Source organism: Cydia fagiglandana, chromosome 18 (assembly GCF_963556715.1).
Source record: "Cydia fagiglandana chromosome 18, ilCydFagi1.1, whole genome shotgun sequence".
Lineage (NCBI taxonomy): Eukaryota > Metazoa > Arthropoda > Insecta > Lepidoptera > Tortricidae > Cydia > Cydia fagiglandana.
The window spans coordinates 3,306,735-3,323,312 of NC_085949.1; the positions used below are offsets into that span (position 1 = coordinate 3,306,735).

Consider the following 16,578-nt stretch of genomic DNA (forward strand, 5'->3'; position numbering starts at 1 on the left):
GTAACTTTTCTACAAAAATAGAATCCAGTGAATGTTCTTTCATTATTAGGTAGTGTAATCTAGTCTTAGGTACACACCATGATATCGATATTAAAACCTTCATGGTACCTACAACTTGTGGAATGATTTTCATTACATTCACTAACAGCGGGAGTAGGCGTTTTTTCTATAAAGCGGAAAAACTATAAAAATAGTAGCCGATAGTGACTAAAAGCGTAGAGCGTAGCGTGCGCTGGCTGTGAATGCAAGCGGTTACCCTTTCATACTAATTATAGTTTGTCAAAGGACTGTCTCATTTCAATCATAGACAGATAGAATCATACTATCTTTGTCTTACACTAGTTCTAGCACCCAAAAGACAAGGACGAGTATAGTTTTCCTGGTTCTTACTAACTAACAAATTGTTTTGTTTTGACCCTATATTTCAATGTTGTAGAGTCCAGTACTCTTCGAAGAGACGTCCCAACTGATTCCAAAGAACGCGGTGCTGGTGGAAGTGGCCCCGCATGGGCTGCTGCAGGCGATCCTCAAGCGGGCGATGCCGTCGTGTGCAAACGTACCAATAACCCGACGAGGGCACGCAGACAGTGTACGATTCTTACTGGAGGCCATTGGACAGTGAGTCCTTCCTCCTCTCTATTTCTCTTTAATTTCCTCCTCTCTTTCTCTTTCAAACTGTCGTGGCCGACAAAACGAGTATTTTACTGGAGTCCATTGGGCTGTGAGTATCTTTGCAGTTATTAGTTAATGTTTAATAGAAATAGATTTGATAGATAAGTTCCTGTCAGATCCAGGAGCATAGATTGGTAAAGCAGTAAGCCAGTCTCCAAGACCTACTACAAGCTTGTTAATTATTCCTTTATTTTAAGCTTTATTGTGTATTTTCAGGTTGTTCATGGAGGGCTACTACCCTGATATTCGTCAGTTATACCCGAAGGTCGAGTTTCCCGTCTCCACTGGAACACCCCATTTGTCGCACTTGGTCGAATGGGCTCATCAGGAAAAATGGTAAACATTGATATGACAGTAAAATAACTAAACAATAAAGCATAACTTTAGAGTTTTGCTCTTGTCGGTGGAGTAATCGCCGATCATTTCTTTCTTGTGCCAGTCTTTTAATTTCCTCATACGACGCATTATTTTTTATTTTCTGGTATAAGTAATTCTAGGTTTCCCTCCTTCTCTTGTCTTTTCAATCCAGTCTTCCAGGATGTTTAGGAAAAAGTTGTCACGCCGTATCAGGGGTCCTACCATCATGCCTCTCCTATTTCTTATCGTATTTAATCGCGTATCGCATCGCTTTTCTCCTATCGTACTTAGGGCCTCTTCATTCGTCTTCCTCTCAGTCCAGCTGAACCTTTATAGACATATTTAGCTACTCGATGTATTAGAATTTTTGTAATGCCGTGTTAAAACATTTGTACTTAATAATATTTAGTGTGACTGGTATTCCAAAACAGGAAGTTCCCGACGTATGCCAGCCCAGAAAGAGTTTCATCTTCTACGTGCGTTTTTAAGATTTCTCTCCACGACGCCGAACATCTTTACTTACATGGTCACCGAATTGAAGGTATGTAATAGGTGTAGGTAATTTCATATTTTATTTTTGTAGTACTGTAAAAGTAGAATAGGATGAAAAAAAAATTCTGACATCTAAGTATTTTCTACAGCAGTATGTCAACACACCTAAAAAATCCTATCACGTCCAATATAAAAGACCACTCTTAGGCAGGCCACAGACGCACGGAATTTTGAATGAAATTTACGTGCGTCTGAGGTCAGCCTTAGGGTCGGTTGCATCAGGCCGTATGTCGCTAAATTTTATTTTATGGGAAGTTTTAGGGCTAGATATACCGACCACAATAATTACCCTGATCAAAGCTACTCACCAGTCAGTAGTTACTGACTGCTGAGTGATAGTTCAGTTGAGTTGAGTTCAGTGAATAGTTCAGTTAACTATGAAACTTCCCATACAATAAAATTTAGAGAACGTGCAACTGACTCTTATAATTCATTGCTGGACGACGTTAAGTTATCGAGGCAACTGGCCATTAGTCCACCGCATTTAAAAAAAAACATCGTTCAACCACCAGGCAAGACGGTGTTCCCATTCGCCTCCGCGCTGGTCTGCGCCTGGGACACACTCTCTATGGTAGCGCAGGCTCCGCTTCGCTCGTCATCCGTGCGGTTCCGTGACGTCATGCTTCACGCGCAGCCTGTGTTGCACGAGTCGCGTCTGCTGCGGCTCACTGTCGCGTTGCAACGAGGGTCTGGGCACTTTGAGGTACCATTTACCCTAATTTAATTTTAGATTCAACCCAGGACCCAGCATTTAAATACATAACACGTGTAGATTCTCCTTGATCTTTTTGATTAGAATGATACAACTCTCCCTTCTTAAGTTTTTGGTCAATTCTTTGTGCTACTAGGTGTTTGGACATTAATATTTCCTCTTCAAATAACGAATTTAATAATTTTGGTTATTAATAATTCCTCTTCAGTTTTCAGTAAGCTTTTCATATTTTTTTACCTACTATACGTAACTTTGTTATTGGTATTCTTTTCTGTCCAACTGACCTTTGCCATACCTTCACAGAAATGCTTGAACAAAATTATTGTAAGTTTTATTATTTGGTTATTTTGTATGCTTTTTTAACAGATCGAAGATGGAATTACAAAAGTAGCTTCAGGTTATGTACTTTTGGAAGAAACCAAGGAAGAGAGTGCTCAAACTGAAGATTCTGTGGAAGACATCGTAATAGGACAGGATGAAATATACAACATTCTCAATGAGAGAGGTTATATGTATCAGTAAGTATGACCATAGTTTACGAATAATAATTTTGAACGAGTGGCTGGATATAAAGCTCACGTTTAAAAAAAATAGTTCATTAGGTACTCCACAGATAATCTAAGGTCAATATAGAGAACCATCTAAACGCTCTTTAAGCACTTCTAATTCTAGTGTTTATACACATACTCTACTTACAGTCAGACCACCAGACCAGACTAAAAGACCAGCAGACCAGAAGGAGCTCATCCATTCTGACAGTCCCTGAGTGACAAATACTTCCTGCACTAGCACGGTCTTCTCAACAAAGAATACCAGTCTTTTCAAATTTTGCCCTAGATAATCTTAAAAATTATATGTATTTTAGGATAATTCAAAAATAATGTTCACTAACAGGGGTGAATTCCGTGGCATCCGTGAAATAAATCCTTCATTGACTGCGGGCCGCGTTCCATGGCACGGACGCTGGGAAACCTTCCTGGACTCACTGTTGCAGCTCAACGTTCTTCGACAACCTCACGACCACATCTCCCAGCCGGCCTTCGTCAGGGAAATCAATATTAATACTAACATACACGCTACATCTGTTGAATTAGATACGGATTTGAAGGTTGAAGTGAGCTCGGTCCATGACTATACCAGGTAATATCATTTTTTTGCAAAATAAAACAATGATCGCAAAATAAGCAAGCAAGTTTGTGATTACTAAAATTGGTAAAAAGCTAATAATGAATTAAATATTACAACTATAACCTCACTACATTGTCCAAAATTTAAGCAACACAACATTAATCAGCCGTCGTGGTAATAAGTTTATTTATGATCACCTACAGGTTGTAGTGCATAATTATTTTCCTTCGTATTTTTACGGAAACGCACGAACTGTTCAGAGAAAAATCTTATTTATCAAGCTTTCTTAACCAATTCAAACCAATTTTATCGCTGATTCCATATCATTAAGTGTGGTGATTTTTAAATACACTCCAGTCGTTGTTCAACATATGTGTTTCTTAAATAAGGGGTAACTTCTTGTTTCAGATGTGGTGGAGTCACATTAAAATGCATCAACTTCCGTAATATTGTAAAATCTGACGAAGATTCTTTGGTTTTTGATACATCAAAGTTTGACCCGAAATATCAAGTCAAAGAATTTGTAAGTTTTTTACAAGCTTTTTATTAGCTTACAATAAATCTATTTATGTAGGTAAGTACGCTTGTAAAGGTCAAATCTTGCAATTTATTTTCCCAAATTTCAATTAAGCAAAAAATTTGCGTAGATATGTAAATAGGGTGACAATGCAATATTTTGATACCATCAAGCTGATCTGGTGGTGGAGACAGGATGTGGCCATAGGAACTCTGTGATAAAACAACGAAACCTAATTGTGTTTGAGGTTTTTAGAATTTACTCGATGAGTATTAGTCGTCTGAGGAAAAAAGTACAGTCAGCGATAAAAGCTTGTACTAAAAATGAAGCTTTTGCCAAAAACTTATTTATAAATCTTTAGCTTCACAAATACTATTCAGAAATTCACTCATCTTTTTGCTTTATCCAGGTTGAAAACGGTGAAAGGTCCAGAAATGGAAAAGTATTGAGGAGCAGTGTAGTTGGAGACTTGGAATCCTTACACTGGGTTGAGGCCCCTGCTGTGGAAACTCCTGGCATCCCGGTTAAGGTACCTACAATATCCAAACTTGTTAAATGTATGCAAGATACGCTAAACCTAGCGTCGCACGGGCATGTGATGCGGAGGGATGAAAATAATGTGACGACAAAGGTATTACGAATGAATTTGTGGATGATATGAAACGAATGCAAGTGAATGATGGGATGACGGGCGACAGAGAGGTATGGAAGAAAAAGCCATGCTGCGCCGACTCCAAGTGAATGGGACAAGGGCAAGCGAATGATGAATGAACAAAATAATGAACATATCATTCATTATGTGAATTATCCGTTTTAATGTGCATAACATTAATATTATTCATTTTGCTTATACAGGTACACTTCGCTGGTCTGAATGCTTCCGATGTACTCAAAGTTAAAGAACCGTTTGTTGATCAACATGAATCTAGTGATGGTGTTTATGGAATGGATTTCAGCGGAACAACTGAAGAGTAAGTAATATGTATATTATGTATGCTATTCGGTATTAATTACAAGTCAAGAGCATGATTTCATAGTGCGTCGACTGAGTAGTTTGCAGCCCATCAACTTTGTGATTTTCAATGGAATGCAACTTCACTAAGAGCTACTTGCCCCACTCCACTTGACTAACCCGAGGTTAACCCGTTAAACCGTTAATCAAAAGTCAAATTGTACTAGTAACCATGGTAAGTCCAGGTTTAACCGGTTAACCCCAGGTTAGTAGCTTGGTGCAAGTGGCAAGGAAAATTCAACATATCTACATTATTGTAGCGGGACTCGTGTCATGGGCTTAACGCGCGGCGCAGCGCGCGAACATGCGCGTGCGACGCCCCATCTCTTGTGGCCAGTTCCAGCACACTGGAGCCTTGAAGACGCTGCCACAGTGCCCTTCGCTTATGCACACGCACTCTACTGTCTTGTGAGTACAAATGAAAACGATGTGTCTCCATAGCAACAGACAGGCAGTACAATTATTTAAAATAGTAATATTGGTTAGGCGATCCAATCAACACAATCAAAAACCATTATCTCTTGCGTTTGTACATGTACTCCACTTACAGATTAGAAGGTCGATAGATCAGGAGTGAAGATCTTCCTTTTTATTTCTAAGCGGAGAACGTATACAAATATAAGAGATTTTGCTCTATAAGGGTCTTTCCAAACCAACATTTTATATGTCGTCTAGTAGTCACTGTGGAGAGGACGGCATATTAGATTTCTTTAGGAGGTCTTTTATTTCCAAATATGAAAACAAATTACAAAAACATGCAAGTAAATTCAACTTATGCTTACACAAAACACAACTTAAAACTAAATACTAAATATAAAAGACTTCCCCCAAATCACTCCCTTCTGGCATGGTCGCCAAAACGCTAGCGGTGATGCCCCCTCTGCACCGCTAGGCTTAGGGCCCGATTCGGATTTTAAAATAGACATCTATTAGATATCTTTTACACATCACCAAGAGACCATAACGATATGTTTAAGATCTAACCTGTCAAATTTGACATTTGTGCGATTCTGGAGATACTCTTGAACTATTTCCACAGGATATGACTTAGAGATCCAATTCACATCTAATAGATATCTTACTCTATCTAACTTAAAAGTGACATTGGTTGGCCAAATTGCGCTGCAAAAGAGAACTAGTTGATATCTAAACTATAACGTATCTAGAATGGATCTAGTACGTGTCGTCTCTTGTGAATATCTTGAAGTTCGAATACGGCAGGTAGCCTCTGGGCAAAGAAAACGCCAGCCCTATGATCGCCTTAGGTTTAGGAGGTTAGTTGACAAATTCAATATAGTCCTAATATGTTTCCCCAGGCCATAAAAACGTGTCTATACCGAGGCATGAAAGTGTTGGTGAGCGGCGGTGCGGGCGCAACAGGACAAGCCATAATTGCGTTGGCGCTGCATTTCGAGTGTCGGGTCTTCGTCGTTGTCAGCGACGTCTTCAAGAAGAACTTCTTAATGAAAATGTTCCCTAAATTGAATGGTAAGGTCAGATAGGCATTGCACGAATAATCAAGTCGATTTTTTTTATAGCAGGTAGAGATCCGAGGAAGTGAAATAATATCCCACTTCATTTGGTACATGGGGGTACTAGATACCCAACCGAAGAGCACCCTCTCGCTTCCTTAGTCCCTGAAATCTCGTTGCAATTAATTTAATTTACTTTTAGGTCACATTTTTATTATATTGTTTAATACACTAGCAGCTGAAGTGTATATCACTGCACTTGTTTTCTTTAACGATTAATGTTCATTTTGTTAGTTGTTTTAAGTGTTTGACAAGTTTTAAAACTGTTCACTGAAGGAGCACATATCACTGTTTGTCGTAAGTTATTCCACTCGCGTACGACGCGGTTTGATATTTAGAGAGTGTTTGTCGACTAATAATCCGTATTTTTTTAAGATTGCTCCCGAAGTCCCGTCTGTCTATTTTAAAAAGAGTAGCTATTCTTGAGAAAAAAATACATTATTCAACCAACCACGTTCACCGTGTTGCCTCTCTGTCGCACTTGTAAATTCGTAGATAAGTGTGACAGGGAGGCATCATCAGGCTTTTGTAAATGGACGACCAACCTTTTCAAAATTTCAGCTGACGACATAATTTGCTGCCGGGATGATACATTCCTGAACCGCGTATTGCCTGCGACCAACGGGCTTGGCTGCGACTTTGTTGTATGCAGTAGAGGGCAATACAAGGATGTAAGTTCTCTGAAATCTTCTCTTTTCCCTGCCCTTATCCCACGTTATGTGGGGTCGGCACAACATGTTTTTCTCTTCCATTCTCCTCCGTCTTTCGCCACCTCAGCAGCTCAGCACTCACTCCTTTCTTTCTAATATCCTCTTTCACACAATCCATCCATCGCTTTTTGGGTCTACCATCCGCTCTCCGTTCATCAAGATTCATCCCTAACATTATTTTGCCCTTATGGCATTCATCCCTCCTCATAACATCCCCATACCACGCTAACTTACTACTCTTTGTCTTCTCCTTTTCATCATTCTTTCTTTTCTTTCATGTATTAAGTTCTCTGAAATATGGTCTGGTAAACCAATTTTATCAGTAACTGTAGAATAATAAACTTAGAAACACGGGACACTTGTCCATTGAGATGTGAACCATTCCAAGAAGTTCCAAAATAAAAATGGCAATTTTATTTTCTAATAAACCCCTATTTCTATAGGGGTTCATTATTATTATTACATTTTATACATCGATAATCTGTTAGAGACCTGGGTTCTAGCAGAATTATCAGTGGCAGTGCTTCGCTCGAAAGAGTGGAGCATATTACTGGCCCTGAACCCTTTTGTTTTGCGGCAAAGCACACAGCATTACATTTATGTTTGTTGTTTATCCCATTGTTGCGCTTTGTAGGTATCTCTTTTGTTTCTTTTTATATATGTCTATAGATGTCTATTGTGGCAAACGAATAAATGGTTTATTTATCAATCGGAAAGTATGTATTTTTTTAGCATACACAGCATTTTTCTAATAGGGCCTGTGAGGAAAGAGAAGAGTCGTAGTATGGGCTCCCTTTCATTTCACCATTCTTATCTTTCCGCACAACCTCTAAGATTTTTTTACTTACAGGCCTACATACAGTGCTGTGGGCGCTTAGGACACACGTTGGACATTCATCAAGTGAAGAGGAACGAAAACTTCAGATTCAAAATGCACGCGTTGACTGCTGAAAGAAGTTACGTCTGCGTGGACTTTTCTTCCCTGTTCGTTCGTAATGACATCGAAACTTTCCAGGTATGTTTTATACTGTTACTAACTCCTGCCTGCGGCTTCGTATGCGTAGAGATATGATGATGATGATTGATAAAAACTACCCTATGACCTTTCTCGGGGCCCAAACTATCTCGATTCCTAATTTTGTCCAAATCGGTTCAGCGGTGCGTGAAGAGGTAACAGACATTTCATTTTCAACCGTCCGGGTTTTTTTAGCGACGCACGCCCCGACGTATGTAAATTACATTGTCTAAGCACCTAGCGTACACTGCCATCTATATTTTTTTAGAGCTAACTTATTTGGTTAGGCTACATTGATTTATCAAGAGAATTAGTAAATTATTCGAAATATTCCGTTAGATGGCTCTGAAATCAACCATTCCTTCTTCCGCCCCTTGGATAGTAAGGTTCCCGTGGACGGTTAAGAGCATATTGGTTTCGGATACTATGCTATCGACGGACGGTCAAGTGGATAATACCTACATATTTATACATATAAGCTGCTCATGCGAAGCTCGCACACACAAACTCATGTGCCAATTGGTTTGATCTGGAGACACCTTATAGCTTAATGTCCGGTATACAGGGTGGAAAAATCGAGTGCCACATGAATGGCAACTACCTTAAATATTGTAAATAGCACATTTTGTGTTAAGGAGACTTTCCTTTGTTTTTAAAAACAATAAATTCTGCATTTAAGGATTTATGAAAAATCGCTTGCCTCAGTCGGGACTCGAACCGGTCAAATGTGACAAAAAATAACGTGCCGTATTTTATGATGAGGAGCTTGCACGGTCGACGCTGACCGTCATTTGTTTTAACATTCTAACATACGCGGTCAGCATCGTGCACGCTTGGAGCATGTACGTTAGACGTCATACGTTATAGACCGACCGCTTAAATGGGTCCTCGCCTGCGCGGTACGGGGGAGATGTGGTAGGACGACTAAAGGTGCCGGAGAAGGTGCGGGCGGCAGGCGTACGCCGCCCACACCTTCCCCGCCGCCTTAGTCGTCCTACCCCGTCGCCCCCGTACCGCACAGGCGAGGACTCATTTAAAGCGGTCGGTCTTTAACTTGAATACAGAGGCTGCAACGGCTAGTAGCAGAAGGCATCAGCGCCGGTTGGGTGCGGCCGCTGTCGCGGGTGACATACGCCCCACAGGACGCCACACGCGCGTTCCGCACGCTCGCCCGCGGCGCGCACCTCGGACGTGTGCTGTTACGAGTGCACGAGGCGACATCTCGTGCAGAGACCGGGTAATTAATAATTGCCAGCAAAAATAACTGTTTTTAGGATTCCGTACCTCAAACAGAAAAAACGAAACCCTTAGATCACTCGTGCGTCTGTCTGTCTGTCCGACCATTCCCCCGCCCCCCTTTATATTTGAAACTACTGGGTCTAAAATTTTGAAAAAAATACAAAAAATAGTTCTTTACCTATAGATATAGAAAACCTATTAGAAATGTGCAGTCAAGCGTGAGTCGGACTTATATACGGAACCCTAGAAACACGAGTCCGACTCGCACTTGGCCGGTTTTTTTGTGCAAATGGTCTATCAATACTGGACCAACTTTAATAATGAGCCACGCTGTAAGGCTCTAACGGTCCGGTTCCGAAACGAGGCGTACGACACATTTGTTTTCTATTACGGATGATCACGGGATGCTATGGAAAACGAAATATCTATGGGACACCTCGGAGCGGACCCGGACCATTCTAGTGTGAGTCATCCTTTAAAAACCTCATCATGGGCCCGATTCGGAATTTGAAATAGACATCTATTAGATATCTTTTAGACATCACCAAGATACTATAACGATATGTTTAAGATCTAACCTGTCAAATTTGACATTTGCGCGATTCTGGAGATACTCTTGAACGATTTCCACAGGATATGACTTAGAGATCCAATTCACATCTAATAGATATCTTACTCTATCTAACGTAAAAGTGACATTGGTTGCCCGAATTGCGCTGCAAAAGAGAACTAGTTGATATCTAAACCATAACGTATCTAAAATAGATCTAGTACGTGTCGTCTCTTGTGAATATCTCGGCAGCATACTTATTTCTTATTTTTGGCTTGGCAGTCTCGTATGCTCCGGAACACGCTCTCAGCTTCTGGTGGGTGACTCGTCGCTTGTGGCGCGACTCGCCGCGCATTTAGTGCGACACGGCGCGCGAAACCTGCATCTTCAACTCGACGACACTGAGCGCCTTGCCCGACAATTGAAGTAAGTATTATTTGAATAATATGCAAAAGCACATTTACTACTACCCCTACTTGTTTACCTAGACGTACCTAACCTGACTAACCTCCTACTCCTACTCAAACTCAAGGTAGGTAACCTACTCGTATTTGAACAAGACTCGTTTTTAATGGGCAACATACCTAACCTACCTATACCTACCTAGTGATAATAAATAAATTAATTAATATCATAGAGATTATTTTACAAATTGATAAGTCCCACAGTAAGCTCAATAAGGCTTATGTTGTAGGTACCTAGACAACGATAGGTGCATATAATTAGATATATTAGGCTGTCCATCGCAATTCAACGCGGTAACGCAGCGAGTGTGATGGGCACCTTTGCGCCGGGGGTAGCGCGGGGAGGCCTCTTTGAGTAGTTTTTATATTCCTTATTTTATTTTAGATATATTTAGGGTTGTTAGTTTTAATTTAGTATTATTTATAGATGTTTTTAGTTCATAAGTTATTTATTTGTTTTTCTACTGTCTTTTTCCTATGAAATAAATTATTGCATTAGATATATAAATATTAATAAATACTTAAATACATGGAAAACACCCATGACACAGGAACAAATATCCGTGCTCATCACAAGAATAAATGCCCTTAGTAGGATTTGAACCCGTCCACCGGCTTCATATTAGGCAGTGTCAGGTCGTCAAATAAATTGATTTTTTTTTAATTTACTTTGCATTTTATATTCCCAGGGAGTGGCAGAAATGGGGCGTTAATGTAAAAACATCCTCAGAAAAACTCGCTCACACCGATTGCGCAACAAATCTGCTCAAACAGAGTTTAAGTCTGGGTCCAGTTGAAGGTGTTTTTGTAGTCATCGCAGAACAAGTGAATGATCACACGCGAGAAATCTACAAAACTCTGCTGGATAACTTGGACGCGCAGACAAGGAAAATGTCATCTGTCAAGTAAGAGCAATTTCACAATTTACGTAAACCACCGTAAACAGACAGTGACGTGCTAAAAGCCTGATAAGATTATATTTATTTTGGCTCTGAGATAGTGTCACTACAAGAAGCTGGCTTATGGCTATAATATAATGCGTCATGTATAGGTATAGTCACTTACTTGGGACAACACACAGGCGAGTAAGGTCGTCAAGCCGTAAGTCCGCGAACTTATTCGCTTCCCCCCCCTCCCTTAATTCGTCTATCACCCCCTTACAGGTTTATCCTCTAGCCGCCCAGAGACCTATTTAAAGGGGTCTCCTGTTCCATTTTAATTTGAACTTTGTGTTGACAAAATAAAATTTCATTTTGCTTGGCACGGTTTGACGTATGGGCGGCTAGAGGTTATAATGAAATTATTTCTATTATAGTAAATTATAGAACACAATAACATGTCAACCGTTACAACAGTAAAGTTAGCATGAATGATAAATGATAACTCTAGACACCCTGACGTCACATTGTTTTGTAACTTTGCAGGTACTTTGTAGTAATTGGCATCAATAACACTCTAGGAGAGAAAGTTTGTGTTTCAAGAGCAGCAGACGGGTTCCCGGCAATGATGCTTTCCGTATCGATAGACACAAAGGTACAGTATAAATTTATTGAAAGTCTGGTTTCTGATAATTTTTGTACCACTATAGTCTGTATCTTTGGGTATTTAAATAAAGTAAACAAACTATTTGTACATTTTCGGGTAGTTATAACTCTCATTGGTTAACCAACTAAATATAAAACCGCCGGGATCTGTCACTGAACGGCCTGACTTTAACCAACATTATTTGATCATGTAATATTTTCATCTACCTTCAACTGGCTTAAGGAGCCATTTGGGAGTAGAGTACGTTTACTTTTGTTTAAATACCTAAAGATACCTCTGTATCTGTACTCTTATAGGTCGATCTCTATAATATTGTCCCCAAATTTATGTTTATTTCACTAATTCTTTATAATTTACAGGTGGAAGGAAGTTTACCAGCAAGTTACGGTGACATTGTTAATGCAACAGAGCGGGGATTGCAGACTAAGCAGCCTGTCATTTTCGCTCAGTACCCTTCTGTTTGCGAAGAATCTCTGACAGAACAAATAGAAAAAATAATTGGTAAGTACATGAATCAAATACAATCAAAATAATGTCAAAGTCATCCATTGAACTATTAAGTACTAAGATATAGAACCAGTATACCTACTGCGCTATGAGTTGCTGCCTTTTTGGCATTAAACCATAGAAGCAGAGCGTGAGTCTCGCGAGCTAAACGCGTAAGCGCCATGAATTTTACGGCGCTTACAACATTTTGGTCGCGTGCTACAGGTTGTGATTACGACAATTTCATTATTTGGTATGTCTTCTCTATAGTAATAATAACTCAATGAAGTCATCTGTAAATCGGTTCACAAACATCCATCACAGTATTTTTGGGGAGCGAACAATTTTGTTTTGATTCAACACAGATATAGGCAGCAATGATAAATTTTTGTACTCAGATGGAATCTAAACTATATAAATCTATTGCAGATGTCACCATAACAGGAAATGCAGATAGCAAAACTTTACAAGATCTGGGCGTAACCAAGGACCAAGCTTTAAAACTTTGGGTGTATCTAAGAGACAAGCAAAATATTAACATCCCTGAAGACGATATTGCATTACTCAGTGTAGAAAAGTGGGTATTATACTTAATTGTTTCATTAATTAATATAATGTTAAAAATAATTGTATCTTTTATTACCTTAATTTTAATCTTTTTTCAAGAATACGAGAAATGGAGGAAACGTTAAAAGAGTCATATGCACCTGTTGAAGGCCTTACTGCTTTCATTCCCTTCGTGGATACTGATGAGCTCATGGCAACGATTAATGTTGTCTTGATGCCCACACTCACACAAGGCTGTGACATGGTTTGTATTGATTAAATACTCGAAATATAACTCTGGGAGCACCCAACGGCTGCTCTGCCATTTTTGAAAATTTAAAACATTGAATCAACAAAATAAGCATTTGGTGACCTCTTCACTAAATTTCACAAGAATCGGTTGAGAAATACGACGAAAGAAAACAGCCTGACAGACAGCCGAAAGAAGCATTTTTTCCCATACCAAACTGAAATGCAGACGCCCTCACTCGCATAATATATAGAGAAAATGGTTGCTTATGTTATCACAATATATATTTTAGCATTGTCGTTGGTATATAAACTGCAATTTTTATGTAGTCTTCTGACGCTATCCTAGTTTCTAATATTAGTGTATCTCCATTAGAGGGACGACGAGTTCGACGCGTCCGAGGCATGTCTGTACATAGTCCCAGGACTACAGGGCTTGCACCAGCGGTACCGCGGGCTGTGCGAGCGACTCAAGCTGGCAGCTGTGGTGCTGCAGCCCGGGTTGGACCAGCCTGACGAGTCGCTGGAAGATATGACGAAGAGATATACTACGGTATGTCAACGGAAAATTAACTTTTTGCGTGTGTGTAATAATGTAATAACTCCACGGCCGACTTCGGCCACGGCGACTGCTGTCAACTCCGTTGCTGTCGTTGGTGTGCTCGCAAGTGGCAACGTATACCGTTTAATAGATTCGATAGCTTTTATAGAAAATTGAATTAATAACTCAAGCAGATGATTTTGCAGCACATGTTTTATTTGCGAACTGACTTAATAACGTAAATCAACAAAATATAGATTTATTTACTACTTTAAGTATTTTAATAAGTACTTAAATGATTTATTTAAATTAAATGTGCTTCGGCAGAGGGGAAATAGTGCGAATGCCGACTCCCTTCCCGGTATTGCTCGAAGACAGAATTAGACTAATGTATTTAGTAATCCCGAGGGTTACAACTATTTATTATTTTATTTTCAGATGATCCTGAAGAAAAAAGGCGAAAACAAAAAGTTTTACCTGTTGGGTCACGAAATGGGAGTACTCTCCGTTTTTGAGATTGCTGCAGCATTAGAAGATCAAGGTAATTTTAAAGTAACATACTTATCTATGAAGCTGGTTAAGTGATACGATTCGACCATAATTAGGGAGTTTTGACCCACTAATCTACTTTTTTATTGGTCAGGCATGACCGGCACGGTGTTCTGCCTGGGCGGCGGGCCGGACGAGTTAGTGGCCGAGCTGGAGAGGCACCTGTTTCTGGCATGCGAGGGCGACGACTCAGAGTCAGCGCTCCAGGAGGCGGTCGCGAGGCATATGTGCGCGCTCATGGGGTATTCATCGCCGCAGCTCGACGCTGCGTTGCGCGACGCCCCGACATGGCCAGAGAAGGTAATGAATAGTATTTTATTGGTCAGGCTTGTTGGGCACGGTGTTCTGCCTGGGGGGAGGGCCGGACGAGTTCGTGGCCGAGCTGGAGCGGCAGCTGTTTCTGGCATGCGAAGGCGACGACTCAGAGTCAGCGCTCCAGGAGGCGGTCGCGAGGCATATGTGCGCGTTCATGGGGTATTCATCGCCGCAGCTCGACGCCGCGTTGCGCGACGCCCCGACAAGGCCGCAAAAGGTAAGTAATTGATATCGTCGAGATATGTCATTGTTCTTTAGGTTCAAGGACAAGCCACGTGACCGCATTTTGAGGTTAGGGTTGCCGCAGCTATTTTTTAACAAGCTTTTATTAGGTCGACCTGTATGTAACTATGTAATGAAATCTATGGTAACTAATTTAACCATCTGCCAAGGATCGTAGCGTCATGAAAATTGGCAGCTGTATGTAGTTCTGATGACAATACAATAATATGGTACTGTCGAACTGATCTGATGATGGAGACAGGAGGTGGCCATAGGAACTCTGTGATGAAACAACGCAACCTAATTGTGTTAGGGGTTTTTAGAATTGTCTCGATGAGTATTAGTTGTCTGTCGTAAGAAAAGTATAGTCAGCGGTAAAAGCTTGTACCAAAAATGAATTTTTTACCTAAAACTTATTATATCCTTATTTCATAAATGACGACCTCAATACCTTAATAGTTCGATAAAATATAACTCAAGGCATACTACAAGTTTTTGCTTAAATTAGTAGGTAGTAGTTTTGTTTTATAACGTGCTCATATATAATTTTCCTCGTAAGCGTAAGTATAAAACGCAGGTGTAAGCACCCATATAATCCGTAAACTATTGGCGCTCTCTCGGCTCGAAGGCAGTGAAGTAATTTTTGGTTAACATTCCACTATAATCTCGAATTATTGGCGCTCTCTTTTTATTTGAGGGTTAAAATATCTCGAGCGCGACCTTCAACACTTTGTTAATAATATAATATTAACGTGTGTATCAATTCAATAGGTGAAGGAGAGCGTGAGCGCTCTGCGCGGACGCGTACCTCATTCCATGCAGTACGCGCGCTTGCTGATGGAAGCAGCGTACGCGCGCGTAATGAACGCCAGACATCACACGCGGCACGAGCCGCGCGCGCTCCAATCGCGCGTGATCGTGCTGCGCTCCCCCGCGCCCTCATACCTCGACCCCCTCGCGCTCCAACGCCACACGCGCGAGCCCCTCGCCGTGCACGACCTGCGCGCTCCGCTCGCGCTCGCCGCCGACGACCTTCGCTCTGCAGCCATCATAAACCAATATCTCGATGAGGAAACAAAAGAATCCTTCGCTAAAAAAACTCTCTGCCATACGTATGTGATGAGTTCGGAGTGTTATTTCAAAGATAACGAGTAATTTTTTTCTGTTTTCTGTAAGAAATGGTTTTGTAAGCGCCACTTGCACCGACCCATTAGCCGGGGTTAAACGGTTAAACCTGGAGTTACCATGGTTACCAGGACACTAGGTTAACGGCTTAACCCCTGGTTAGTGGGATGGTGCAAGTGGCGCTAAGTTTGTTATACAGTTTGGAAAAATACAGTTTGATTTTAGATGCAATGGTATTGTTTTTTTTTATCTCCTTGTAAATATCTAGCTTATATTTTCCTCACTCAATATCTACCGTCTGAAAATAGAGTAATACATTATAAAAAACCGGGCAAGTGCGAGTCGGACTCGCGCACGAAGGTTTATAGCCAAATGCTTACGAAAGAACATCTGCCTCAGTCTACATTTTAATTTTGAGTTACTTTTTTCGTTAGGTTTTATTTCCACACTCATCCATTTATATCACCGGCAATTCCCTATTTCCTACCATATAAATTGAGGAAAACACTTAAAAATACTAATTGTTGAAAAGCAGTTGAA

The 16,578-nt window shown here is 40.5% G+C and overlaps 1 protein-coding gene across 1 annotated transcript in view; it reads left to right on the top strand.

Annotated features, from left to right (window-relative positions):
- Positions 1-16,068, top strand: part of LOC134673578 (fatty acid synthase-like) — a 29,037-nt gene extending 12,969 nt beyond the window's left edge. Inside the window, exons 15-39 of the mRNA XM_063531576.1 lie at positions 437-618; positions 889-1,008; positions 1,461-1,570; positions 2,094-2,284; positions 2,660-2,811; positions 3,188-3,433; positions 3,830-3,944; positions 4,348-4,467; positions 4,794-4,909; positions 5,211-5,358; positions 6,267-6,438; positions 7,044-7,153; positions 8,043-8,207; positions 9,272-9,444; positions 10,279-10,422; positions 11,150-11,365; positions 11,885-11,993; positions 12,365-12,506; positions 12,921-13,068; positions 13,158-13,302; positions 13,663-13,839; positions 14,266-14,368; positions 14,471-14,676; positions 14,708-14,908; positions 15,685-16,068. Of these exons, the coding sequence (XP_063387646.1) occupies positions 437-618; positions 889-1,008; positions 1,461-1,570; positions 2,094-2,284; positions 2,660-2,811; positions 3,188-3,433; positions 3,830-3,944; positions 4,348-4,467; positions 4,794-4,909; positions 5,211-5,358; positions 6,267-6,438; positions 7,044-7,153; positions 8,043-8,207; positions 9,272-9,444; positions 10,279-10,422; positions 11,150-11,365; positions 11,885-11,993; positions 12,365-12,506; positions 12,921-13,068; positions 13,158-13,302; positions 13,663-13,839; positions 14,266-14,368; positions 14,471-14,676; positions 14,708-14,908; positions 15,685-16,068 (4,095 nt within the window). The remainder of the gene's footprint in view (positions 1-436; positions 619-888; positions 1,009-1,460; positions 1,571-2,093; positions 2,285-2,659; positions 2,812-3,187; positions 3,434-3,829; positions 3,945-4,347; positions 4,468-4,793; positions 4,910-5,210; positions 5,359-6,266; positions 6,439-7,043; positions 7,154-8,042; positions 8,208-9,271; positions 9,445-10,278; positions 10,423-11,149; positions 11,366-11,884; positions 11,994-12,364; positions 12,507-12,920; positions 13,069-13,157; positions 13,303-13,662; positions 13,840-14,265; positions 14,369-14,470; positions 14,677-14,707; positions 14,909-15,684) is intronic.
- The last annotated feature ends 510 nt before the right edge of the window (positions 16,069-16,578 follow it).